This window comes from Natator depressus, chromosome 1 (assembly GCF_965152275.1).
Source record: "Natator depressus isolate rNatDep1 chromosome 1, rNatDep2.hap1, whole genome shotgun sequence".
Classification (NCBI taxonomy): Eukaryota; Metazoa; Chordata; order Testudines; family Cheloniidae; genus Natator; species Natator depressus.
This window is the reverse complement of record NC_134234.1, coordinates 140852971-140879860: the sequence shown is the minus strand read 5'-3', so window position 1 is coordinate 140879860 and position 26890 is coordinate 140852971. Positions and strand designations below refer to the sequence as shown.

Below are 26890 nucleotides of genomic sequence, written 5' to 3'. Positions count from 1 at the left end.
GCAACTATCTCCAGATTTTTATGTTAAATAATTGGTTAAAATCACGGTTGGGCAGGAATTCTGCTGCAGGAATTGGCTAAGGCAAAGGAATAATATTATTGTTTATATTTAAAGGGCTAATCCTATGAACATGGAGGGACCTGCCTGCTGTGGAGTTGTCTTTGTTCCATTGTACCAAGTAATGGGGACCCTGCGTAGAGAGTGAATGTCCCCGTCCTGCTGTTGGGCTATGTGCTGTGGGGGCCTTTTATAGGTAGGGCCTGAAATTCATGGTCCATTTTGGTCAATTTCCTAGTCATAGGATTTTAAAAATAATAAATTTCATGATTTCAGCAATTTAAATCTGAAATTTCACAGTGTTGTGATTGTAGAGGTCCTGACCCGAAAAGGAGTTGCAGGGGGGTCACAAGGTTAATTTAGGGGGGTTGCAGTACTGCTACCCTGACTTCTGTGCTGCTCCTGGTGACAGCACTGCCTTCAGAGATAGGCAGCTGGAGAGCAGCAGCTGCTGGCCAGGAACCCTGCTCTGAAGGCAGCTCAGAAGTAAGGGTGGCAATACCACAACCCCCCTAAATTAACCTTGTGACCCCCCTTCAACTCCCTTTTGGGTCAGAACCCTCAAACTTGAGAAACACTGGTCTCCCCCCATGAAATTCTGTATAGTATAGGGTAAAAGCACAGAAAAGACCAGATTTCTTGGGGGGAGACCAGATTTCATGGTCTGTGACCTGTTTTTCATGGCCGTGAATTTGGTAGGGCTCTACTTATAGCATGAAAAGGCCAATGGAGGAAAAGTGTGTGTGTGTGTGTGTGTGTGTGTGTGTGTGAGAGAGATTCGCTAAAGCCACCCGAGCTCAGTAATTCTGCTGTTAATGTGCAGACTTGTGGGAAGATTCCTTCTCCACCTGGCCCTCGTGGAGAACCTAGTGCACAGCTTTAAGATTTGGCCCGATAAATCAGTTTCTCAATTAGGGGACAGAATATGATTCTGCAGCAGTTTGGGAGCACAGGAAGCAGAGAGCGTGCGCGCGAGAGAGAGACATTTTATTTTAGGCATTGGCTGTACATTGAGATTTGTTATACAATTTTTTCCCTCAATTAATACAAAAATAGTAACCAAAAATCACCTGAAATTTTGCAAGACATTAATTTACCACATGAATTAAGACCTGTGAATATCTTGGAGCTGGAAAATTCAAAATGACCTAGAATTTTTTGTATCTGTTTCCCCCCCAAACAAATGGTTGTGAAGATTTTTAGAAGGCAGACTATCAGAGACAAATTCAAGTTTAACAGATATGTGCCTCCCAAAAGGCCACACAATATATGCTTGCAAATGAATCATCATTATGCACCCATCCTTTAGGTAGCAACAGCTAGAAGCATGACTAAACTATGTAGGGTTATGTGTGTGTGTGCACGCCTAGGTGCCACTGCTGGATAAGGGGGAATATCTGCAAAAATATGTGAGCCATGCCCCGTGATTCAGTGTAAGCAGTCAGGAGCGCCTCTCTGCATCTGCAAGTAGGCAAGGCTTGCCGAGCAGCCTCTACCATGGCTCTAGCAAGGATAGGATCAGAAGAGTTCTGCCCTGCGGTGAATGAATTTCATGGGTGGGTTCCTATACGCAATGCTCTGCCAGAATTTAAACCTAAGGCCCCAATCCTGCTACCCGAGTCAGGAGGGTCGACCCCTGTGCCGGTGCAGCGCCCCAGTTGGACAAGGGTCCATCTGTGTGTGGGTGAATGCAGGATCAGGGCCAATACGTACACCTATGGTAAGTGGATTAGTTGTTCGTTTCCTGCTGATGCTACCAGTCTGCTTCACCAAAGACATAGTGGGTAGTCAGTTTTCATGACTGGAATTGAAATGAATAGATACTGTTCCTAATTTAATAACATTCAAAGGTAGATAACTTTATCACTAGAAATATTTATTAGCAAATTTAAGTATTTATAAAAAGAAAAGGGGGGAAAATACATCTTGTTTGGAGATAATAGTATCATCTGATACTTAGTGCATTAAGTATTGATATCTAAGTAATACTATACAGGAAATATTTGGGGACAAATCCTCTCCACTATGCAAAGTCTTGAAAAAAGTGGGGAGTGGGTTTATCGTTGGGGTCCTGCAACAGTCACTAATGCAAGGAGCACAGCTTACACTTTCCCCAATGTGTACCTCAGTCTGGTCTCCAAAATCTATCCACACTAGAATAGCTGGAGCCCTTCCGTTAAGCACAGGGAGCCTGGACTCTTTATCCATGCCTTCTACTTCCAGTCTCCACATCCCCATGAAGTAGAACTGTATACAAGGCCTACTGTGGGAGGATTTGGCCCATAGTAATTTTATCTACTTTCAAACTTTAAGAAACAGGAAACCATGTATCTGTTAACATTTGAAAGCTAGAAATAACTAGAGTGTTTCCTTTTGTAGAACTCAGCCTTAACAGAGGGCTTTGCTTCTCTGTTGTTTAAGGATGTGGGCATCATTCTTAACACGGACTATCAGGTTGTGACATTACTTTAACTTTTATTTTTTTTAAACGAATGAAATCAAATTTTTGGTTGGGGTAGGATGTGGCAACTGGCAGGAAGGAGGAGACTGAATCCAGAACAGCATTTAAAAAGACAAACAGTCACTTTACAGCCTGCCACTTCTTCATCCATTTTGTCTGAATTCAGCCCTGGATCAGGAAGGCTCTCAGATCTGAAGAAAATGCTGGTATGTTTCATAGACATATCAAGCTGCTTCATGATGCACTCTCCCTTTAGGCTCATAAAACTGACCTCACTGAGCTTCTTTGTTTTTGGGAAAGGAGCTGTTCCGTGCCAGATAGATTTTCCTCAGCTTTCACAGTTCTAATTTTAATCTAACTAGAAAATTCTCTGATAAAGCTTTAGGCAGAAAATTCTGCCATGGCCAATTTCTGTTTACAGTGAAGTTATTCCAGATGTTCCAGTTTTTCTCTCTCAGTGTTTTCCCAGAATGGAATACTTGTAAACTGAAAATGAACTCATGTTAAGCCACCATAGGGAATAATCTTGCAAGAAAGACTAGACTGAACTTGATGGTCATATGCATTTTGGTTTTTCTTCTTTTCTTTCTTTCTTTTTTTTTTTTTAAGATGCTTGTCCATTATCAGAAATTTGCTCTGAACAATAAGGTATTAAATGGAAATTTTAATGTTTGTAATGTATGTTCTGAATAGAAGGGTAATCATATTTATACCTGTTTAAAACAAAAAGTCAGAATAATAGCTTTATCTGAGGATAATAAAATATCTCATTTAACTTTCGGTCAGTGCCTGACAGAAACCCAGTATTAGACACTGACTGAACTTTTTTTTTTTTTTTTTTTTTCCAGAAAAGGGATCTTCTGTACTGCAGTTAAAAACACAGTGAAACCCATGGCAAGGGATCACTCAGGGGTGTGACAGAAACTGGTTGCTTAAACTAAGATGGCCTTCTAAAACAGGGTGATAACACTTTGCCTCAACATCCTCCCTCCAGCAGATTTTGGGACAAAAGAGTAGGTGTTCTAACTCTTTTTTGCCTTCTTTCTTGGAGATATCAAAATGTCCCACTTTACTCAGATTTAATGAGAGACCTATGAAGCTACAAGCATCTCTTCCCTCAGGAGCACTTAAAGACAGTCCCAGCTATTCATTTAACTTAAATGTAAAGAGGTTTATAATAGTGTGTGTTGGTAAATCTACTGATAGTTACACTAGCTTTTAAACTTCAATAAATAGGTATTTATCCATCTGTTGAACAGATCTAATGCAGGGTAATTAAATGTTGTTTGAATGACAGTAATGACTGTCACATAAAATTTGAAATAAATACGCATTTGGGGACCTAATTTAAAGACTTACTCACATCAAGCTCAGAAACAGATATGAAACATTGGACCTTTCAAAGGACTCTCAAAGTTCAGCTCACAAAAAGCAACAGTGTGCTTAGAGTTCTGTGGAAAAAAATGAAAGTGGAAGTGAAACAGGTAGACAAGAATCACACTTTAGAGTAGACAATCATAGGAAAACTCTTGAATTTTTACCAAAACAAAGCTGATTTTCTATGCTCCCAAATCTCTTCCCATCCCCCATCTGGCTGGAAACTATAGACCAAGGCTTGAGCCTAAAGAACATATCAAAAACAAACAAAACAAAACCCCCAAACAACAGGTCCTTAAGGAGGCTATCAAGCGCGCCCCAAAGTACCTTTCCACCCATCCCCAGGTTCTGTTGTCTTTCTACAGGTCTGACAATGTCTGACAGTTTTTCTGCCGAGAATGAAGTTGCATTAGAGCTTCCAGTTGCTCTTAGATAGTCATCAAACTTTGCTTCATGGTAAAAGGTCTGAATTTTTGGCTAAGCAAAAATTTGTAAGCAATATCTCTTTGAAAATTAAAATTCACAAAATGGAATCTGAGGATTTCACACGTGTCTAATGGGAGCCATTTTGAATTCGTGCTAAAGCATGGTGCTAGGCAGTGATGGGCAAACCACCAATTCGTTACAATGGATGCACTAATCATTGTGTAACACATGCAGCCTCCTGAAACTAAAGCACCCTAGTTAGCCCAAGCCACATAGCACCTGAAAACATCAGTTTGAGTTCCACAACCCATGATTTAAGTGAACAATTTCCCAGTTATTGAAATACTTTCAAGTACTTTTACTCTCTGGACAGATGTTAACAGAGAATAGTCACTCGAACATCTCACACAAAAGCCAGCTGCATGTTACTGGTTTTAGTTGACTAACTTAGACTGCTCTAGCAAAACCAAGTCAGTTGACCTATGTTCCCAGAAGGGGGTCTAACTGGTTGGTATAAAACCTCGCAACAGTGTCCTGTGGTTCTTAAGTGGGGGTGGGGATGAGGATGCTTCTTTATCCACATTACTCCACATCACAGATGCTGACATAATTATTGATTTAGAACAGAATGCTCCAAAAAGATTCAGATATGTAAAAAAAAAAAAAATGTGGTGTTTTCAATAGGCCCCTTTGATACAGGCTCTTTGGGGAGACAGTTAAACATGATACCGTTAGTGTGGTCCTACCTTTGAACTGTAATATATAACTCACATTGTGGTCTGCTGTCTCCTGGAAGAGCCCATAACTGTAAAGGCTATTGCTTTACAGCTACTCTAGGAAGATTGAGGGATTAAGTTATACATTATGTAAAACTATCCATTAATCCTCTTAGTGTGCATTACGAGTGAATGGCCTGAAAGAGACTCTTATTAAAGGAGCCCTAACATTCACTTTTCCTTGGTGACATTAGGTATTTGAGGCTTGTTTCATGGATTTTGGTGCTGAAGTATTCAGTACACCATCTTTTATCTGCTGTTAGAGCCACTGGCATATGTTAGTACAGTACTAACAAAACTACGGTTGGTAAAGCAGATCCCTTGTTTAACTAGTAGCAAGTCATTCATAAAATAGAATTGTACATCTTCTACCATACCAGAGTCACTGACATTTTTTGTTTTTGTTTTTTTAAAAAGGAACAGCTACAAAAACCATGACTTTAAAAATGTTCTTGGGGATGAATTACATTTTAAAATAACTGTATTTTTAGAAAAGAAAATGATTTGTAACACAAATTTGTTCTGAAAGTGTCGGGTTGCTGCATACAGCCTTCTTCCCTAGTTCAATTTGCTTTCTGTTATACAAACTTGCACGACCGTTTTCATTCGAGGAAAAGAGAAAAGAAAAGTTCAATGTGATGGCTAAGACCTATCAGAGCTGACTCATTGAGCTGAATTATTGCTGTGCAGAAAGTTTGTAAAGCCTTTACCTCCGGATGAACACTGAGCGTTACTTCAGCCTTGACAGTTGACCTTTCAATTTGATTGGGCTCAGCAATAATAATAGCTGTATCTGCAGTATAGAGATGGCAGAACAGTTCTTAGTAACCGATCTTCCCTTATTAGATCTTACGTCAAGGGACTAAAATTCACACTCTTTGTGTGTGTGTGTGTGTATAAATTCTTTCACTAATAATACCTTTGTTATGGAGGCCAATTAATGTACAGTTTCCCTTCCCCCCCACCATTTTGGCTATTCTTGGTTTTAGTTTAGGAAAAGAAAAATCAAAAATCCAATATTTAGTCAATAATGATCTCTTTTCTCTCAATAAGACCTACTGTGAAAAGACAACAAACAAGCAAGTCAAACTGTTGTAATTTGGTCAACCACTCGGGTACTATCCATATCCACCATTTCGACACACTCTATTTCCTCACGGTTTTCAGGATTCTTCTTCTCTTTCCTTTTTTTCTTGGATGGTGGCACAAAAGTCAGTATCACAGGTAAAATGGCAAAGCAGTGAAAGAAGGTGACTAATGCTATTAAAAACAAGCACCTGAACAGTGTACGGGTCAGATTTGAAGGCACAGCTGCAAGAGGAATCAGACCAACAATATAGCAGAGGTAGCTCTGTAAAATAGCTACCCCGTGCACTTCTAGGGCATTTTTTACCCATTTAGTTCTTGTGAAATCTTTGCCCAGGATAAAGGTTGATAACAGTGGTGCACAGTTGTCAATTGTATAATTAATCCCATAAATTAAGCACAACACAGAAATACAGTCCAGTTCCACTTTCCACAAGGTCATGAAACCTATGACTCCAAATTCGACTGAGGCAACAGTTAGAGTGAGCCAGACATTGATTAGAGAGTCTGCCACCAGGAATGCCGAGAAGAAGAGCAGAAATAAAGCACTGATGCAGGAGTTTTGTAAGGGGGCTCCCACTGAGGAGGCATAACGATCCATGTACACAAATGATGGATTGAAAACGATGAATTTCACCTTGGATGTGAGAGAGAGTTTCCTCAAGGTTTCCAGGAGATCATAAAGTTCTTCTCTCTTGGTTTCCATTGTCTTAGCCACCAAGAACATCCTAGAAGCCACTACATCAACTTCGTTGTTGTACTTCTTTGAAAAGATGATATCCTCTGAAAAATGGGCATACTGGGGGGCTTTCAGGAATGAGTTCCTCAACATGTCAGTAAAATTCTTTTTGGGCAATCCAGTAGATATGTTGAGTTTCCTTAGATAATTTAAATAGCTCTCAAACCAAGATATCCTCACAAACCCTTTAGTATACTCTAGCACATCTTCTTGAACGCTTGTGTTCCAATATTCTATTGACTCATAGATATAAAACCCAATGACTGGGCTGTAGTTACTGAAATACTTTTGCTGGGCAGTAGTGTATTCAATGGTTCGTGTTGCGGTTGCTACGATGTTACTAAGGTCTGACCCTTCATTGACCTGCAGGTAGCCCATTAAGGCAAAGGAAATATAAACAAGGTAAAAGAGAACTACAAAAGGCTTGACATAAGTGTTTGTTATCCAGTCACAGTAATAGCGTTTGAGGAAACACACCAAAAGATGACTTTCGTAAGTATTTGTTTCCTCTGAATCGGTTGTGTCCTCGCTGAATTTGGCTGTCAGAAGAAACCTATACCACGCAGGCTTCTCTTGCAACACCTCTGGCTTTGGTACCTTTCTGCAGAAGATACTATGCTGGTAGTTGTTTTCTATGTAGCCAGTAAACACCAGGCTGGAACCATAAAAGGAGAGTACGTAGAGGTAGTTGAAGAAAATTGCAATACAGGAATTGCAGCAGAAAATCCTAGCTGCTTCAATGTTAGTGAAGGGACTGGCACCTATTCCAAAAGTGACCAGGTACATGGCAGTGGTGAGAGAAAAGGAGAGCATGGAGTCTGCAAACACAGCTGCAGTTCTCTCTTTAACATGTTGGTCTTCTCTAGTTTTCCTCCAGGAGGACAACATTTCAAAAGTCCCATATAACCCATGACCTAGAATAAAGAACAAAGCAAGTGTTTAAGGTCTGTATCTTTTTAGTCAGGAAGGGCAAAACAGCATGGAAAAATGTTAACATGGACATGCTAAAAGGCACAAAGGAGTTATAATTGGCCCCCAGTTATAATTTAAGTAGCAAAGATCTTGTGGAATAAAAAATATTAAGATTTTGTAAATTGCAGAAGCACATTAATCATGAAAAAAGCCGTTAGCAAACCCAAGTATTTTCATCATGTATTTTTGGTAAGGATTGACATGTGAAAGCCTAATGTCTTTGTAAAGAATTCACTAGAGTTTCCACACATCTGTGTTACTGGGTTGGGTGTAACCAGGTAAAATACTTGTTTTTTCAGACATTGGTTTTAGTTTTCAAGAGCGCCTGAGATGGAGGATGCTTTGAAATTCAATAAGTTTGTAATGTTTTAAGGTGGTGAGATCTGACTAGTGATTAGAACAAGTGATTAGGAACCGGAAGAGCTTGGGCATTATTTGGTCTTCTTGCTGAAAAACTAGGAAAAAATAAAGTGAAGGAATGCTGTATCTGAGTTGAGTTTTGCTGGATGAATCAATCACAGACTTTCCCAGTCCCTTGCCATATCCTCTGGCTAGAAAAAAGATAAATCATAGAAATGTAGCAAACAAAAAAGCATGAATAAATTTTACAAAAGCAGAATTAATGAGGATTATAACAAGCTTATATGTACAAAACTACATAATGCTTTATTTTCCTTACTTTAATGTGTATACTTACACAGTTTGCAAAACTAAATGCAGATCCATTTAATTTTTCAACAAACCCTAAATGTTGTAATTTATTTAATTACCTCTTAAAATAAATATAGTGTTCATGAAAGAGCTGAACTGAAAGACCTGGAGACTGAAATCCTCTGTTTAACCACAGAACAAATATAGGATTGGCAAAATGCATGGCTTTCCCTGTGTCTCTGGTTCTTTTGTCCTATATGCCCATTAAATCCTTGGTCTCTCTATTGTGACCTGCCAACAAAGGTACCAATTGTGATGATGGGTTTGGTGATGTGGACATCTACTCATTTGCAGCAGAGCTAAACTATGAACACAGATTCATTTTACATACATCACCAAAGAGCTAACAGATGGGAACGGTTATGAGACACAACTAGATGTATTTTAGAGGAGAAAAGTTCTGTAAAAATAATGCTTAGAAATAAGTTGAAGTTTGTAAAATGCCAGCTGATGGATACCTAACCAACCCTAAAAATACACTCCTGGGAAGTACGTAAGTACTAAACTGATTTGATCTAGGAAAACTGAGATAGAGTGACTCCTGAAGGGGCGTCAGTGTTTAGACTCAGGATTTCTGGGATACTAGTCCTAGGCTTGGATGATTTGACAGTGTCTCTGCACCCCTTTACCAATTCCTTGAGCCCTCCCCCAGGCTAAATTCTAAGCTAATTATGGGCCTGGGTGCATATTCTGGACTGTATACTTCTCACAGTGGAATGCCCATTGGTTTCAGTTTGAAGTTTGCACAGAGATCAAATGAAAATATGGTTTTTATGTGGGAACTAAGGGTGGGATTCATTGTAGCAGTGGGACTGGGTCTCCCACTCCCCGGTGAGTCCTCTGACCACTAACCTGAAGAATCATGCTCACACTCTCTCACCCAATGACTCTTTAAGTGTTTATCCACAGTGGAACAGCTTCAACAGGAGAGATTCCCACATCAGAATATCCCATAGCTCAGTGGTTAGAGCCCCACCCTGCAAGGGATAAGAGACCCCTGTTCAAATCATTTCTCCCCCTCAGCAGAGGGATGAACTGAACATGGGTCTCCCACATCACTGGTGAGTGCTCTAACCACTGAGCTAGAGATTATAAGATGGGGTGGTGGTGACACCACCTTCTCTGGCTCTTTTGTGTGGCGTGGGGCAGGATCTAACTCATTCTCTCAGAAACTGACTTCGGTGCTAAGTCCAGACTGGAGAGAAGTGACTGTCTCACTGGTGAGCCACAAACTGGGATCCTCCTTCCTAGAGTCAGGAAACTTAGGTGCCTGACTCTGAGCCGGGTGGGGTTTAGGATACTCCCCTCTTGTCAGCATCTCCCACTGGCTAGCTTAGGTGACTCATGCCTAACTTCCTTCATGAATTTGGGCCTAAAAATTTAGTTAGTTATGATTTCTTCTTCTTGTTGCATTTGTCATTCAGTGATAAGACTTCCCCTTTGGGCCAGCCACTGTATCTCCCTTTTGTTTTTCTTCCTTTCCCTTCCTGCTTTCTTTGTGTTTCTCCCCCTCCCTGCCTTTGTGAGTCTACTCTGCTTTTTTCTCTGCATTTCCTTCTCTTCAGCAACGCCCAATTCCCAACCCAGTAGGCTTGCTTTGCTCTCATCTTCATCCTCATTCCTTCCCCTACCAATGTTCAGTGATTAAAACGTATTTAATGAGGGCATCGAAGTGTAAATTGGATTGTAATAATTGATTCAGGGTCAGAGGCATTCCATCTCTGCACTACTGTTTCATACTGTCTGCAAACTTGGGCAGACATCTTTGCATCGATTACATTTGGTTCACATTTGGAAGGTTATCTCTGCCACCATTAGCGCTGAAAATTTTCTTAAAAAATAAATCGATTCTTGAGCATGTGTGTGTCATGAAGGCCACATACATACATACCATTGGCTAGATCTGGCCTGAGGGCTGTATGTCTGACACTCCTGCCTAAGTAGTTCTTACAGTCAGCCGCCTTTACATAATCAGATTATCCACAAAACTGATAATAACAACCCTGGCCTTGTTGCAGGAATTAGCATATCTAAGTTTTGAGCTGATGGCATGGCTGTCCATTCTGGTAATAACGGAAATCAATGAAATCACTATTCACAGATACTTTTAAACAACAGAGAAATTTGAAATATGGAACTAAAATGAGTTAATGTAACTAGTGTCTTTTCTCTCCAGCGTCTCTTATTTACAGTAACAGAGTGCTTGCCCTCATGCATATCAGATTAAAAAAAAATCTACACCATGGCATAAAACATGAATATCCATTTTGTAGTAACATTAGTCATGTTTCCAATGAGGCATTTATCTTAATTTGTCCAAATATTGTTTTACAGCTGCTTCTGGAGGGCAGGTCAAGACTGTCAATTTGATAGCTAGTACAGTGCCCCCTATTAAAACTAATTGGGGATGCCAAAATTTCCCAGACATAGAAAAAGGAAAAAGTACAATCAGCGACTGACACCCCGTTGTTAATTATGTTTTAAATAGTTATGTTCTAGGTTCAGTAGGGAAAACTATTAAACTTGCTTTCACTGTGTTCTTTGTAAAGACAGATTGACCTTTATTTAAAAGTCACAGATCACTTGCCAAAGCAAGGAATGAGAGGTTTAATCTCTTTATGGTTCCCATAAGTCCTGCAGACAGGCATGTCTGACTATTCCACACAGCATCGTATTACAAATTACTTTCACCATGAGCTTTAGTTTGAACACATTTTTAAAAAAAAATGCTCCAGCAATAATAAGGTCTTGCATAACAATTTCAAATAGAAGCATTAATTTGGAAGGCTTTAGTCCTTACAATACACCAAAATTTAGATATAGTTAAAAATGATGTAAGGTCTGATTTTTGTTTGTATGTTTTGGATAATATTAATGTCTGATGACTGACTTCTGATCAGTGGCACTGGAACATTTTTAGTAGTGGGGGTGCTGAAAGCCAGCCCCCTTACTCCTGTCCGTGGTGCCACGCCCCCGAGTTGAGGCTGGGAAGGGCTGTGTCTCTGGGGGGGACCAAGAGGATTAAGGGATTAAGGTGGCCGAGGCCACAGCTGGGGGCGAGCGTGGGGGCAGGAGTGGATCCCCAGGCAGGGGCCAGCAGCAGGGACCGCACGTGCAGGGCCAAGAGCAGAGCCCCGGCTGTGGGGCCAGGTGCGGGGCCCCAGGAATGGAGCCCTGGGTGTGTGGGGGCCAGGTATGTGGGGCCCCAGGAGCAGAGGCCTGAGAGTGGGGGGTGCGACCGGACACAGGGCCAGTGGCCAGGGAGCGGGGCTGGTGGGTGGGGCCCTGGGCATGGGCCCCAGGTACAGGACCAGCAGCTGGGGAGTGGGGCCGGAGGCCAGGACCCGAGCCCAGGTGAGGGGTTGGGGAGCGGAGTGCAGACAGAGGGGTGGGAGGAGGGCATAGGCATGGGAAGCACCCCCAGGTTTTATGTGTGGAGCCAGTGGCTGGGGAGCAGGGCATGGGGCTGACCCCAGGGACACAAGCCGGGGAGTGGAGCCCTGGGCATGGGGCCAGTGGCCACTCATAAAACCTGGGGATGCTGCAGCACCCCACACACCCCTCATTTCTGCGCCTATGCTTCTGATTGCCACTTACAACAAGGACAAATTTTAATAATAGAATACTTTAGGATACTTTTTCTACTTTGCTTTTACATAATTGTGGAGGATAACTTGAAAAGGAACTGGATTAATAAAACGATTAAAGTAAATGAGTGAGGCTCAAATGCGTATAATCTAGAAAGCTAACTGAAAAAAATGATTGCCTTGCATATCATCCTATTTTATGGGTTACTTTTTTTGTCTTGTATACATTCCGTACATTATGGATTGGTATTTTCGGTTTGAATTTTGTGTATTTCTAAACCATGCTCTGTAACGTACAATATTTGTGAAGGGTAGTGAAGGCCTAATTTTCAAAATGGCAAGTCTGCAAAGGTGTCCTTAATTGTCTAACCCAAAGTCACAGTTTTTACATGCAGTCACACTCAGGGCCTGATGCAGTGCCCATTGAAGTCCATCGAAAGGAGCAGGCCTTAATTTCATATGGTAATTAGGCACAGCATGTTAAAGATTAGCTCTTGTTGTCTAGTGTATGGAGGCATTTTGTACGAATTTGGCTTTCCTTCTATGGTTATGCTGATTTCATGTTCTCCATTTTTACCACCATCTGCCCATCTATATTTGACTTCTATTGCTCCTCTCTCTCTCAATGTTATGATGTCTGTCCTATAAGCCATCAGCTAGAGGTGATCAAATCATTCCTTGCAAATAAATAATCCTGTTATTTTAAACCTTTTCCTGCTAATTGGTTATCCAATACATTATTTGTACTGATTTGTTTTTCACAATTGTGCAGTAAATAATGTGTGAACACATTTAGCCAATGGGTTATTAGCAAACTGTTCACTACAAACATTTACTTACTATTCATAGTTCACTGTGTGTACCCTGCGCTTGGTCACCTAGATCAAAAGGTATTGATTTTGTTGCTTGGCTGGGTGACTTTAACTGTGTCATCAGGCAGAGTCCCCTTTTCTGTTTATACCAGTTTGTTCACTATTCACAACTCTTTTTAACCAATCTTTTGTGTAAATAGCAATAATAAATGAGCCGTGAATACGCTCTCAAATATTTATTCACTCTGGGTGGAGAGGAAAAGTGAGACATGATGGTGCAGGACCTGGTGGCACTAGCTGGCACCAGTAATAGGAAGATGAGTAGAGATAGAGCCAAGACAGGGCTGTGGAGGCTGGAGAGTGTGATCTGAAGGGGCAAATGAGGTTGTTGGAGGAATGACAATGAGGTATTGGAAAAATGAGAGCGAGGGACTGTCTGTTCTGTGTTTCTACAGCACCTAGCACAATGGGGTCCTGGTCTGTGATTGGCGCTCTTAGGCACCACAATAATACAAATAACTAATAATAGCACTGGAGAAAGTCAGGCAAAAATCCTCTTGTTGCACTAAAGAGCCAGTCCTTTGGGACACAGGATTCCCCTTGTCATGTTTGCTGTTGCTTGAGATCCATCACAGCAATACTGATTAAAGCAGCTCAGAGAGTAGGCCCAGAGTCACAGAGAGTCACCCCTGATTTAGGTGCTACTGCAATCCACAAAACCCCTACTCAGCTGCTGCCTAAACCTGTAGGTGCCTAAACTCACTCGGTGCGTAAATGTCTGCAGTATTTCTGCCTCAGGCAGGAATCCCAGAATACATATCTCACACCTAAACTCCAGTTTGATCCTCAAATCAGGTTAAGACAGGTGTTGCCCCACCTTTCTCACCGAATGGGATGCCATCCAGTAGGTGTGGTCCGAGTACACCTAACTCCACACAAAATGGCTGAGGGAGGGAGCGTGTATGCATGTCTGTGTTGCAGTGCTTAAGCCCTTCTGTGAATTCAGGCTGTAGACATTTTGACTGTACTTTCTGCAGCAGCCTGGGGTTTTTATCTCACCCATCTTTGTCTTTAGAAAATAAGGTAATAAATAATACCTAACTCTTACACAGCACTTTTCATCAGTAGGTCTCAAAGTACTTTATCAAGGAGGTCAGTATCATTATCATTATTTTACAACACGGAGACTGAGGCACAGGGAAGTGAAATGAGTTGCCCCGTGGCAGGTCTCCTGAGTCCCAGTCCAGTGCTCTCTCCACTAGGCAACACTGCCAGCCTAAAATAACAGCTGCTGTTAGATTGTCTTTGTTTAAAGAATGCAGGGTGCTCTCTTTAATTTTATACAAAAATTATGTGGGTTTTCTCACAGCCCCCATAAAAAGATTCAATGTATGTATTTAAAGGAATGGAAAACAGGGAGAGAGACTGGGAATCAAATATTAGTTCCCTTTCACAAGGCTACGTCTGCACTACGGGCCTTACAGCGGCACAGCTGTACCCCTGCTCCTGTGCTTCTGCAAGGTCTCCCATGTAGCCGCTCTGTGCCAGCAGCAGAGAGCTCTCCTGCCGGCATAATTAAACCACCCCTAATGAGGAGTGGTAGCCATGTTGGTGGGAGAGTGTCTCCCGCTGACATAGCGCTGTCCACACCAGTGCTTTTGTCGATAGAACATTTGTCAGTCGGGGGGTGCGTGTGTTTTTTCACACCCCTGCCCGACAAAAGTTTTACCGACAAAAACGCGAGTATAGACATAACTTTAGTTTTACAGGCACATAGATAGAGTATAGCAGTACGTTGTGGTGTGGAACTGCCCTGTGTTGGTTTCAAGTGTTTGTTTACTATCCTTGGAAAGTGGGACACCCGCTAAAGATGGAGGAGGAAGTTCCACTCTTCCATGGCTGTCTGTTACACATGGTAGCATTTTATGCTTAGGTGTAGTTTGACTTCTATATTTTGGAGGGTGGCTCCAGTCAAGCCAACAGGGACGTGCATGGGTGGGGCGGGGCAGGGGGAGGGGAAGAAATTCTGTGCAAGCCCACAGGGACACCATTTCAGATTTTTTTGGGGGGAGGGAGGAGACTTTAACTGTGATTCCAGGGGCTACTTAGGCAACTGAAAACTCTTTTTTTTTTTTTTGCAGATAATAACTTAGAAATTATCTGACAGGAGCACTGTATTTAATTCCTATATCAAGAAAGAAAATTAAATAAATATTAGACCTACTCAGTTCTAATACTAACATGTTCTGACATCTTGTGGCAAGTCACTTATGGGACACTGGTTAGGTTTAAAATTGTAATGTATATTCTTTTTCAGACACTCTTACTAAAGTCAGAAGGGACCATCATGGTTACCTAGTCTGACCTCCTGCATGTTGCAGGCCACAGAACCTCACCCACCCACTCCTGTAATAGACCCCTAACCTCTGGCTGAGTTACTGAAGTCCTCAACTCCTTATTTAAAGACTTCAAGTTACAGAGAATTCACCATTTACACTAATTTAAACCTGCAAGTGACTCATGCCCCATGCTGCAGAGGAAGCGAAAAACCATCAGGGTTTCTGCCAATCTGACCCAGGGGAATATTCCTTCCCAACCCCAAATATGGTGATCGGTTAGACCCTGAGCATGTGGGCAAGATCCACCAGGAAGATACCTGGAAAAGAATTATCTGTAGTAACTCAGAGACCACCCCATCTAGTGTCCCATCTACAGACATTGGGCTTTTTGCTACAGGATTTTTGCTACAGTTGCTGATGGGCCACACACCATTGTAGGCAGTCCTGTCATACCATCCCCTCCATAAACTTATCAAGCTCAGTCTTGAAGCCAGTTAGGTTTTTTGCCCCCACTGCTCCCCTTGGGAGGCTGCTCCAGAATTTCACTCCTTTGATGGTTAGAAACCTTCACCTAATTTCAAGGCTAAAACTTGTTGATGGCCAGTTTATATCCATTTGTTTTGAGGTCCACATTGGTGCTTAACTTAAATAATGCCTCTCCCTCTCTGGTATTTATCACTTTGATGTATTTATAGAGAGCAATCATATCTCTCCTCAGCCTTCTATTGAGTAGGCTAAACAAGCCAAGCTCTTTGAGTCTCTTCTCATAAGGTAGGTTTTCGATTCCTCAGATCATCTTAGTAGCCCTTCTCTGCACTTGTTCCAATTTGAATTAATCTTTCTTAAACATGGGAGATGAGAATTGTACACAGTGCTCCAGATGAGGTCTCACCAGTGCCTTACACAATGGTACTAACACTTTCCTGTCTCTACTGGATATACCTGGCCTGATGCACCCCAGACCATGTTAGCCTTTTTCATGGCTGCATCACGTTGACAGCTCATAGTCATCCTGTGATCAACAGGTACACCCAGGTCTTTCTCCTCCTCTGTCACTTCAAACTGATAAGTCCCCAGCTTACAGCAAAAATTCTTGTTGTTAGTCCCTAAATGCATGACCTTGCACTTTGCACTATTAAGAATCATCCCATTTCTGCTACTCCAGTTTACAAGGTCATCCAGATCTTCTTCTATGATATTCTGGTCCTCCTCCACATTGGCAATACCTCCCAACTTTGTGTCATTCGCAAATTTTATTAGCACACTTCCACTTTTTGTGCCAAGGTCAGTAATAAAAATGTTAAATAAGATTGGTCCCAAGACTGATGAAGAACTCCACTAGTAACTTCCCTTTAGCCTGACAGTTCACCTTTCAGTATGACCCATTGGAGTCTCCCCTTCAACCAGTTCCTTATCCACCTTTCAGTTCTCATATTAATCCCCATCTTCTCCAATTTAACTAATAAATTCTCACGTGGAACTGTATCAAATGCCTTACTAACATCCAGGTAGATTATATCTACTGCATTTCCTTTGTCTAAAAAATCAGTTATCATCTTAAAAAAAAATTAGTAACTTTGTTACTTGAATCCAACAACTGAAATAATTGTAGAAAAATCTACAATTACTTTCTATCATGTAGGCTACTTTCTTTTTGCAGTTCATCAAGCTTGGAACAGATCATTTAACTTTAGGAAACACCCTAAAAGCCCTTTCTTATCTTAATTACCTGTTAATCACTCTGTTTATAAACAAGGAGGAGTCTGGTGGCACCTTAAAGACTAAGCTTTTGTGGGTAAAAAACCCACTTCTTCAGATGCAGGGAGTGAAAATTACAGATACAGGTATAAATATATTGGCACATGAAGAGAAGGGAGTTACCTTACAAGTGGAGACCCAGTGTTGACAAGGCCAATTCAGTCAGGGTGGATGTGGTGCACTCCCAATAATTGATGAGGAGGTGTCAATACCAAGAGAGGGAAAACTGCTTCTGTAGCAGTTCTGTGAGCCAGCCACTCCCAGCCCCTATTCAAGCCCAAATTAATGGTGTTAAGTTTGCAAATGAATTGTAGCTCTGTAGTTTCTCTCTGCAGTCTGTTTTTTTAGTTTTGTTGTTGTTCAAGGATGTTTACTTTTAAATCTGTTATTGAATGTCCAGGGAGATTGAAGTGTTCTCCTACTGGCTATACCAGAAACCTACTGACCCTATACTGGAAACCAACTGACCACTATACTTACCTACATGCCTCCAGCTTCCACCCAGGACACATCACACAATCCATTGTCTACAGCCAAGCCCTAAGATACAACTGTATTTGCTCCAATCCCTCAGATAGAGACAAACACCTACAAGATCTATATCAAGCATTCTTAAACTACAATACCCACCTGGGGAAGTGAGGAAACAGATTGACAGAGCGAGAGGGGTACCCAGAAGTCACCTACTACAGGACAGGCCCAACAAGGAAAACAACAGAACACCACTGGCCATCATGTACAGCTCCCAGCTAAAACCTCTCCAGCACATTATCAACGATCTATAACCTATCCTGGAAAACGATCTCTCACTCTCCCAGACCTTGAGAGGCAGGCCAGTCCTCGCTTACAGACAGCCCCCCAACCTGAAGCAAATACTCACCAGCAAACACACACCACACCACAGAAACACTGACCCAGGAATCAATCCCTATAACAAACCCCGTTGCCTACTCTGTTCCCATATCTACTCTAGCGACACCACCATAGGACCCAACCACACCAGCCACACCATCAGAGGCTCATTCACCTGCACATCTACCAATGTGCTATATGCCATCATATGCCAGCAATGCCCCTCTGCCATGTACATTGGCCAAACTGGACAGTATCTACGTAAAAGAATAAATGGACACAAATAGGACATCAGGAATGGCAACATACAAAAGCTAGTAGGTGAACACTTCAATTTCCCTGAACATTCAATAACAGATTTAAAAGTACACATCCTTCAACAAAAAAACATTAAAAGCAGACTGCAAAGAGAAACTGCTGAGCTACAATTCATTTGCAAACTTAACACCATTAATTTGGGCTTGAATAGGGACAGGGAGTGGCTGGCTCACTACAAAAGCAATTTTCCCTCTCTTGGTATTGACACCTCCTCATCAATTATTGGGAGTGGACCACATCCACCCTGAATGAATTGGCCTTGTCAACAGTGGGTCTCCACTTGTAAGGTAACTCCCTTCTCTTCTTGTGCTAATATATTTATGCCTGTATCTGTAATTTTCACTCCCTGCACCTGAAGAAGTGGGGTTTTTACCCATGAAAGCTTATGCCCAAATAAATCTGTTAGCCTTTAAGGGGCCACCGGACTCCTCATTGTTTTTGTGGATACAGAGTAACATGGCTACCCCTCTGATACTGTTTATAAACAAAATTCTGACTCCCTGCCTCACAGGGGCCCAAGCTGGGAGAAGTCTCCTGTCTCCTCTGCAGAACTCATTGCACACTCAGGCTGCCTGCCTGAGGCTTGCAATTTTGGGGGTGCAATGCTCCACCCTGCCCCCCAAACTCCACCCATGATTTTATGAATAATTAGTTTTATTTGCCTCATCTTAGCACACTTGTACACAAAACACTAATAATGATTGACCTCTGCATTAAAGACTAAGAATAATAATGAGCTAATCTAGGCTACTGTCTTCCTGGGATAATCAGTCACAGGGACTAGATATGGATGTTGATGCAAGGTTTATGCATGTGTGGGAAACTGCTGCACATGGATTCAGGTGGCCTGATTCTGATCTCACTTACATCTGTGTAAATCCAAAGTAATTCCACTGAAGTCAAAAGAGCTAACCTAGGTAAGGGATATCAGAATCAGGCCCAGGGAATTTTATTTTACAAAACTAGAACAGTAATAGTATATGATGTAATGAAGACACACTAGATTCCACTAGCTGATAGAATTAAAAATAAAACTGTGCTCTGCTCAGCTACGTGACTGCCTTCCAGAGTTAGACAAAGAGCCTGGGATGATTCACTCCATAATTTTTCCAGCAGGATCAGACAGCTCACCTAAAACCCAGCTCCACCCTCTGTGAAGTTAAGTGAAAAGGCCACTGCTGGCCTTCCTGATCACCAGGGTTAAGAACAGCCAATCAATGACAAAGTAAAAATCTTATCTGACTTGCCAGGTGTGACCTCTCCCTTCAAATATGGTTGGAACTTAAAACACACCAGTGAATAGCAGTCTCAAAATGTTCATGAACATGCACATAGAGCAAAAGAGTGAGCACACAGTTTAGATAAAATCTTCCTGATGAGAAAAATAAAATTCAAAGAAGCTGATTGAACTAGAACCACAGTTAATTTACACTATCATTTTTTATTGAGTCTGTAACCGTTTACTGGCCTGGGTAGCACTCTACAACATTTATGTCCACACTGCAGATGGCAGCAAACCATATATTACCTTATATGCTGTCCAAGTCTGAAACATGGCTGCCTTCCTGACAGAAGCTCATAACTCTACTCTTTTATCATGATCATAGTCACAAACCCAGGTATGCCCATATCCATCCCAGCTTAGGGTTCATTCATTGGTTTATTCTATGGATCAAAAATTAGAGTGCATTGGCCAGATTTTCATTTACATGAACTAAGAATCTGGCTCCTTGTTTCCGGATACATTGTCTGTCTGAGTCCTATATGGGATCCATTTGGGAGAAAAGGAATAGAGATTGAAATGTTTAACAATATCCACCTGTGTAGTGGTTGTGTTGACTATGTTGCAGCATTTACACACAGTTAATTAGTTGCATTGAGAGAGGAACACTGGTGAGAGGTAAAAGTTGTCAGGTACAAACATGATCAATGCATGTTGATAAGGAAAACTATAGCAAATGTACAATAGCTTGCTCTTAATAGAGGAAAACATTCTTCTGGGTCTGTGGACCTCAAGGAAGAATATAATAAAATCATAGACATGTAGGGCTGGCAGGGACCACAAGAAGGCATCAAGTCCAGCACTGAGGCAGCATCAAATAAATCTAGACCATCCCTGACAGGTGTTTGTCTAATCTGTTCTTAAAAACCTCCAATGATGGGGATTCCACAACCTACTTTGGAAGCTTATTCCAGAGGTTAATTACCCTTATAGTTAGAAAGTTTGTCCTAATATCTAACCTAAATCTCCTTACTGCAGATTAAGCCCATTACTTCTTGTCCTACCTTCAGTGGACAAGGAGAACAACTGACCACTCTTCTTTTTATATCAGCCTTTAACATATTGGAGACTGTTATCAGGTCCCCCCTCAGTTGTCTTTTCTCAGGACTAAACTGTCCAGTTTTTTTAGCCTTTGCTCTAGCTCAGGTTTTCTGAACCTTTTAATCATTTTTGTTGCTCTCCTCAGAACTCTCTCCAGTTTGTCCACATGTTTCCTAAAGTGTGCACACAGAATCGGACACAGTACTCCAGCTGAGGCTTCACTGGTACTGAGTAGAGTGGGATAACTCCTGTTAATACACCTCAGAATATTAGCCTTTTTCGCAATTGCATCACACTGTTGACTCATATTCAGTTTTGATCCATTATAGCCCCCCTCCTTTTTAGCAGTATTACCGCTATCCACTTATTCTCTATTTTGTAGTTGTGCATTTGATTTTTTTCCTTCCTAAGTGCAGTACTTTGCACTTGTCTTTATCTTGTTGATTTCAGACCAATTCTCCAGTTTAAGGTCATTTTTAATTCTAATCCTGTCCTCCAAAGTGCTTGCAACCCCTGCCAGCTTGGCATCATCCACAATTTTTTATAAACCTACTCTCCACTCCATTATCCAAGTCATAAATGAAAATATTGAATAGTACCGGACCCAGGACTGAGCCACATGCAACCCCACTAGATATACCCTCCCAGTATGACAGTGAGAGATAACTACTCTTTGAGAATGGTCTTTCAACCATTTGTGCACTCACCTTATAGTATTTGGATCTTTGGAACAGACATGCATGTGCCATTAGTAAAACTGCTTGATACACAACTTTATCGTGCACATTCATGGTGAAACTCACCAGCACAAGCCTTGTGTATCACTTAGGACCCACACAAGCCCTCAAAATACTTGATATGGCATTTAGGTGGTGAATAGGACTTGTGTGGGCCCTCTGCCCAGGGTGAATTTCATCCTCGGTCATTTGGGTGTTCCACATTAGACACAGAATATTTCACCCATCCTACGTTTCTGAAGAATGCACCTTTTTGGAAAGGCGGCATAGGGCCAACTTTCTGTTCTGGGATGGAACACTTAATATTGGTCAGGCCATACCCTTGTTGATTTCTACTCTCCCAAACTTGCACAAAGAGGGCTCTAGCAAATGCAACTCTTCCCCAATATTTCCTATCACAGAATAATAAACCAGGGTGAGTGGTGTTATTTTTCTAAAGCTAAAAATGAAAATATATAAATTACTATAATATAAATAATAGTATTTTATCATGACAGACAAATAACAATGGACATACACTTTAGGAATGGCTATAAAAAGAACAAACTATGTTATCTGTAGTACCATTCAAACCAGAATTACTGTCTAGATGTAAGTCCTTAGTATGTACAAACACATGCACATAAGATATGTATACTTCATCTCTATTATCTCTCTACCCTGATCTATATAAGAGATAGAGGAATATGGAAAAGGAGAAGAATGTGTAAAGTACTGGAATGAAATAAGAATAGCCATCCTGGGTCAGACCGTTGGTCCATCTAGCTCAGTGTCCAGTCTCCAGCGGCCAGTACCAGAGCTTCAGGGGGAGTGTAGAGAACTGGGCAACTTTGGCGAGACCCACCCTATCTTCCCCTCCTGGTTTCTGGCAGTCAGAGGTGTAGGGTCGCCTGAGTGTGGGATTATATCCCTGACCATCTTGGCTAATAGCCATCGATGGAACAATCCTCCATGAATTTAACTAGTTCTTTTTTTGAAATGATCTAGTCACAATCTCTCTTCCTAGTTTTAATATGATCATGAGCAATAACACTAGAAACCTATAATCTGATAAATTCTATTTTATGTTTTAATCATTAAACTTTGAACACAACATATTTTAATCATGTCCACTTTAAAAAAAATCTCTATCCATATATTATGTTTCCCAATCAGCGTATGATGCAGCATACCAAATCCAATTAAAATAAATGGACAAAAGCTCTACATGTGGAGCTTCTATAGGAATTATGACCCGATCCAGCAAAGACATTTGCACATGGCTAACTTTATGCCCTTTGGGTAGTCCCATTGACTTTAATGGAGTCAAGAGACCTGGTTGGGTAGACTGGGAGTTCGGAGGATGATATTTTTAATGTGGGTTGGAATTGTTTCTTTTGGAGCGTTCATTTTTGGATACTGATCCAATGCAATGTTTGTGTTTGTTATTATGACAGCAAAATGTCAGCACATTTTATAAATAGAAAAACATCTGAGAGACAAGTTTATTTTGAGAAGCAGAGATAAGCAAGGCAAAATATGGTTCAAAATCTGTTTTTATTTAAATTGAATATTTAATCTGGTAGCAGAAAACGGTTTGAGAAAACCACTTTTTCCTACAGTTCAAATATTTGTCTTAAGAAAATAATCCAATACGCTTCCATGTCAAAGGCTTGTTTTGGTGTTTAAACGTCAGAATGTCAGTTCTATTTCAACTTGTGGATTACTCCACTCACTCTGAGAGAGAACTGGCTGAGGCTGAAATGTCAGATCATATGTTTCTTTTAGCACATTGAAAAAGATTTGTGCTGCTCTTTAGCTATGTGCTTTTAGCTGGCTGGTTATTTATTTATGTATGACGATCCAAACTTTTTATATGCTTCTCTGAACTGAATCTGTGCTTAAAGTTTTTTGGAGATTTGCTGATCACTAATAAATACTGGTCTACGCTTCAAAAGAAACTTTTGGATTGTTAGAGGGGAGATCTTCAAGGACACAAAAGACAGCCAGGGGTCTAACTCATGTTGATATTCAATGGGAGCTGGGGGCCTAATTGCCATTTGTGCCCTCAAAAATCTGCCACTGGGTGGTCTTTCACATTGAAATGTGTGAAAAATGCGCAAACCCCCTCCAACACACAGTACTGTGGCTGAGTTCTTAGCTGAGGAGAGAGCATGAAAGGAACAGAAAGAGAAACATTCTGTTTGGTTAACCACACACCTGTTATGGATACAGAGAAGAAGAGGGGAGTATACTGTGGCTGCAGACGATGGAGGATGGTGCAGGGGTTTGGACCACAGAATATCTACTTTACCTTGCATGAGGAATGGGGTGAGTTGCATAGAATGTGAGAGACTTCAATCATGCTGCTAGGAAACATAAGGGGACACTGATACTGCAGACACACAGCAAAAGCAAACAGAGAAAGTTTCCCTAGCATTCAGGTGCGCCAAACCACGTTTAATCAAGAGAGAAGAGCTTTCAGCATGAATGCCAGCAGCTGGTGTAGGGCAGCAGGCACAAAGTAAGACAGACCTCCCAGACAGATTCCCATTGCTGTCATGTCACCATATGCAAAGTACTACCGATTCTTCCTTTTATTCTATCCACTGATATTCAAAGTACTGGAGATTAGCAAATGAAAGTTAAATAAAATAACTGTTAGGCAAGAGCAGAAGGTACTGTGAGCTGACCTTCTCAACAGAGAATAAAATGAGTTTTCTTGACAGACCTTACATGAAATATATAAAATTAAAGCAACAGCAATCAAAAAGAAAACTGAGGCCATGTCAACCTGCCCATGTAAAAATAATTTTTGTGTGTAACACAACAGCCAAATACCACTGTTTGAGTATGGTACACAGGAATACTACCAAAGGATGGAATGAGGCTGGGTGTATTTTAGTTTGGGCAAAATCTTAGGCATTGGGTTTTGGATCTGAATTCAGAAGCCAAAGCGTCTTTGATTCTGGGTTATGTTTTTTCTTTTTTGGATCCATGGTCTACTGGAATATGGAGTAGTTTAAACGCTTCCAATTTCCCCATCTGCCTAATAACACTGAAACCAATATAATTCAATAATGCACTAATTTTATCCCTTTAAATACTTTTTGCCCTGCATCCAGGATAATGAATAGAATAGAACAGATTAACATAGAAAACCATACAGTAAACTGCCCGTAACATTGAAAAACTTCATAAAAACAGGAGACAGAGTAAATTTAGTGATGGGGAAATCTCAGGTTTAGAGATTATCTTGGATACTTAGTTGAAATGTCCAAATTTATAGGCAACTCCCCGAACCTGCCATGGACCTCTGTCCCTGCACAATCACTCTTACCCCAACAGGCCTAGTCACAGATTCTCTTCCTTTGTCCCTCCCAGCACCCTGTCCGATTGCCCGAAGATGACAGGCCTACACATACCTCACAGTTGTCTCTCATTTTGAGAAATGTCATTCACTTTAGGTCCAAAATGAGTTATATTCCATACAAATTTGGTGTCTCATTTTATTTTTGAAAAAAGAAAAGGAGTACTTGTGGCACCTTAGAGACTAACCAATTTATTTGAGCATAAGCTTTCGTGAGCTACAGTGTACACTGAGTGAGCTGTAGCTCACGAAAGCTTATGCTCAAATAAATTGGTTAGTCTCTAAGGTGCCACAAGTGCTCCTTTTCTTTTTGCGAATACAGACTAGCACGGCTGTTACTCTGAAACCTGACATTTTATTTTTGAAAATTATTTACAACAGGATCATGAAACTGATGTTATGACTGAAGTTATTTATACTAAAGGAAGGAACCCCACAGCATTTATGTATGTTTCCTAAATAAATAATTTTCTATGCCTCTCCTTTTGGGCCTTTGTCATATACTGCATCCTTGGGCTACATCAGGTTGAGAGAGAGATGGGCCTGCTCCCCTCTCTGGTATTTCAGGGACACATCCGCTGTCCTCCACAAAACTGTTATGACACATGGGACTTTCTCTCTCTCTCTCTCTCTCTCTCACACACACACACACCTTCCCCCCCCACCCCCCCGAGAAAAAGAGTCAAATTGGTTTCTGCTCACCCTCTTGAGCATCTGAGACAGGCTCAGCCAATCAGCAAACATGGATATATGCCATGTAACTTCCCTTTCTGCCCAGGGACCAGCCCAGCTCAAAATTCAAAATGCATCACAAAACTTCCTCAAAATGTTCAGATTCTAGAAAGTTATTTTTAAAACAAAGTTTCATGCCCAAATTTGATTAAATTTTTTCATGGTCATAGAACATTTTTTCATGAAACATGGGAAAAACACCAGGAGATCAAAACCAGATAGATTCTGACAATGTTTAATTTTGCTTCAAAGGTTGTATTCCTAAATTGATGCCTATACCCATGCTAAAATTTCACGTTCTAGACCTTTAACTGCCATGTGAACTACCTTCTCCTCTGAGCCTAAGGAAGTTTGAGAAGTTGCATATTTTGAAGATTGCTGCTGGCTCAGCAGAGATTCCTCAATTTGCTGAGACTGCAAAGAATGTTTTGACAAAGGAAAGAGGCTTGTAGAGGACTGTGAGTGTTGGCACTGCACATATCTGTATTTTATCAAACTTAGCAAAATGTTTGATCAGTTTATGGATGGCTGAAAGTTCAGGCCATTTTTATTTCTGATGAACTGTTTTTTCCATGCCTATTTTAATGCATTAGGTGCACTTTTAAATCAGAAGCTAAATATAAGCCAGTGGAACATTTACTGCATCTTTCCCCATATTTGGCAGTCTGACATCCCACAATTATTTTACATGGATGCTTCTTTCAGTGAATGTGGCTATTTAAAAGAGCTGAATCTTCTTGAACAAACTGTACAGTTTTTCTAAAGGAATAACAGACTGCCTTTTTAAAATGGAAAGATTAACACTGAAATTTTCATTTCAGTTGTCTAAGATCAATGTGTAATTATAGCTATATGAAATAACATGTAGACTGTCTCATGAGCACAGCTTATTTTTAAATGGTTTGATATGTAACACACAGTGCTTTTGAGGAAGTGGATATACTTTTAAGTATCAGGAATCATTAAATGACACTTACTAGATATGGTGATCCACGGTATTTTGATACAACACTTTGGCCTGGGCCCAGATAACAAACACCCCAAAACTTTGGTTGGGGAGGCTATGGTAAATCAAAATCTGGATCTCTGCTTTGCAGTTCATGCCCACCTATATAATTTGTTTAATATAATTATGAAGAATTTGATTTGTCATTACATACTTCTGGAGGCTAAAAGTGTATAGGCCCTGATTTAGCAAAGTATTATTCAAGTATCTAACTTCAAGCATTTAAATAATTATATTCCTGTTTATCAAAGCATTTATGCCCATGCTTAAGTGTGCTGATGATTTGGGGCCATAATGTTTAAATTATTCAGCCATATTCTGCTCCCACTTACATTCAGGCAAGTCATGGAAGCTGCTGGGGTTGCACAGATGTAACAGATTAGAATTTGGTTCACTGATTTTTTTAAAAAGAATTTTTTTTTGCAAGGAACACCTTTAAGAACATAAGAATGGACACACTGGGTCAGACCAA

At 40.9% G+C, this 26890-nt stretch overlaps 1 protein-coding gene across 2 annotated transcripts in view; it reads right to left on the bottom strand.

Annotated features, from left to right (window-relative positions):
- Positions 1-803: 803 nt before the first annotated feature.
- The window catches only part of PTCHD1 (patched domain containing 1), a 51322-nt gene continuing 25235 nt past the window's right edge, over positions 804-26890 (bottom strand). For both annotated transcript variants that reach the window (XM_074968198.1, XM_074968191.1), the window contains one exon: positions 804-7836. In XM_074968198.1, coding sequence (XP_074824299.1) covers positions 6182-7836 — 1655 coding nt within the window. In that variant the 3' untranslated portion in view covers positions 804-6181. The remainder of the gene's footprint in view (positions 7837-26890) is intronic.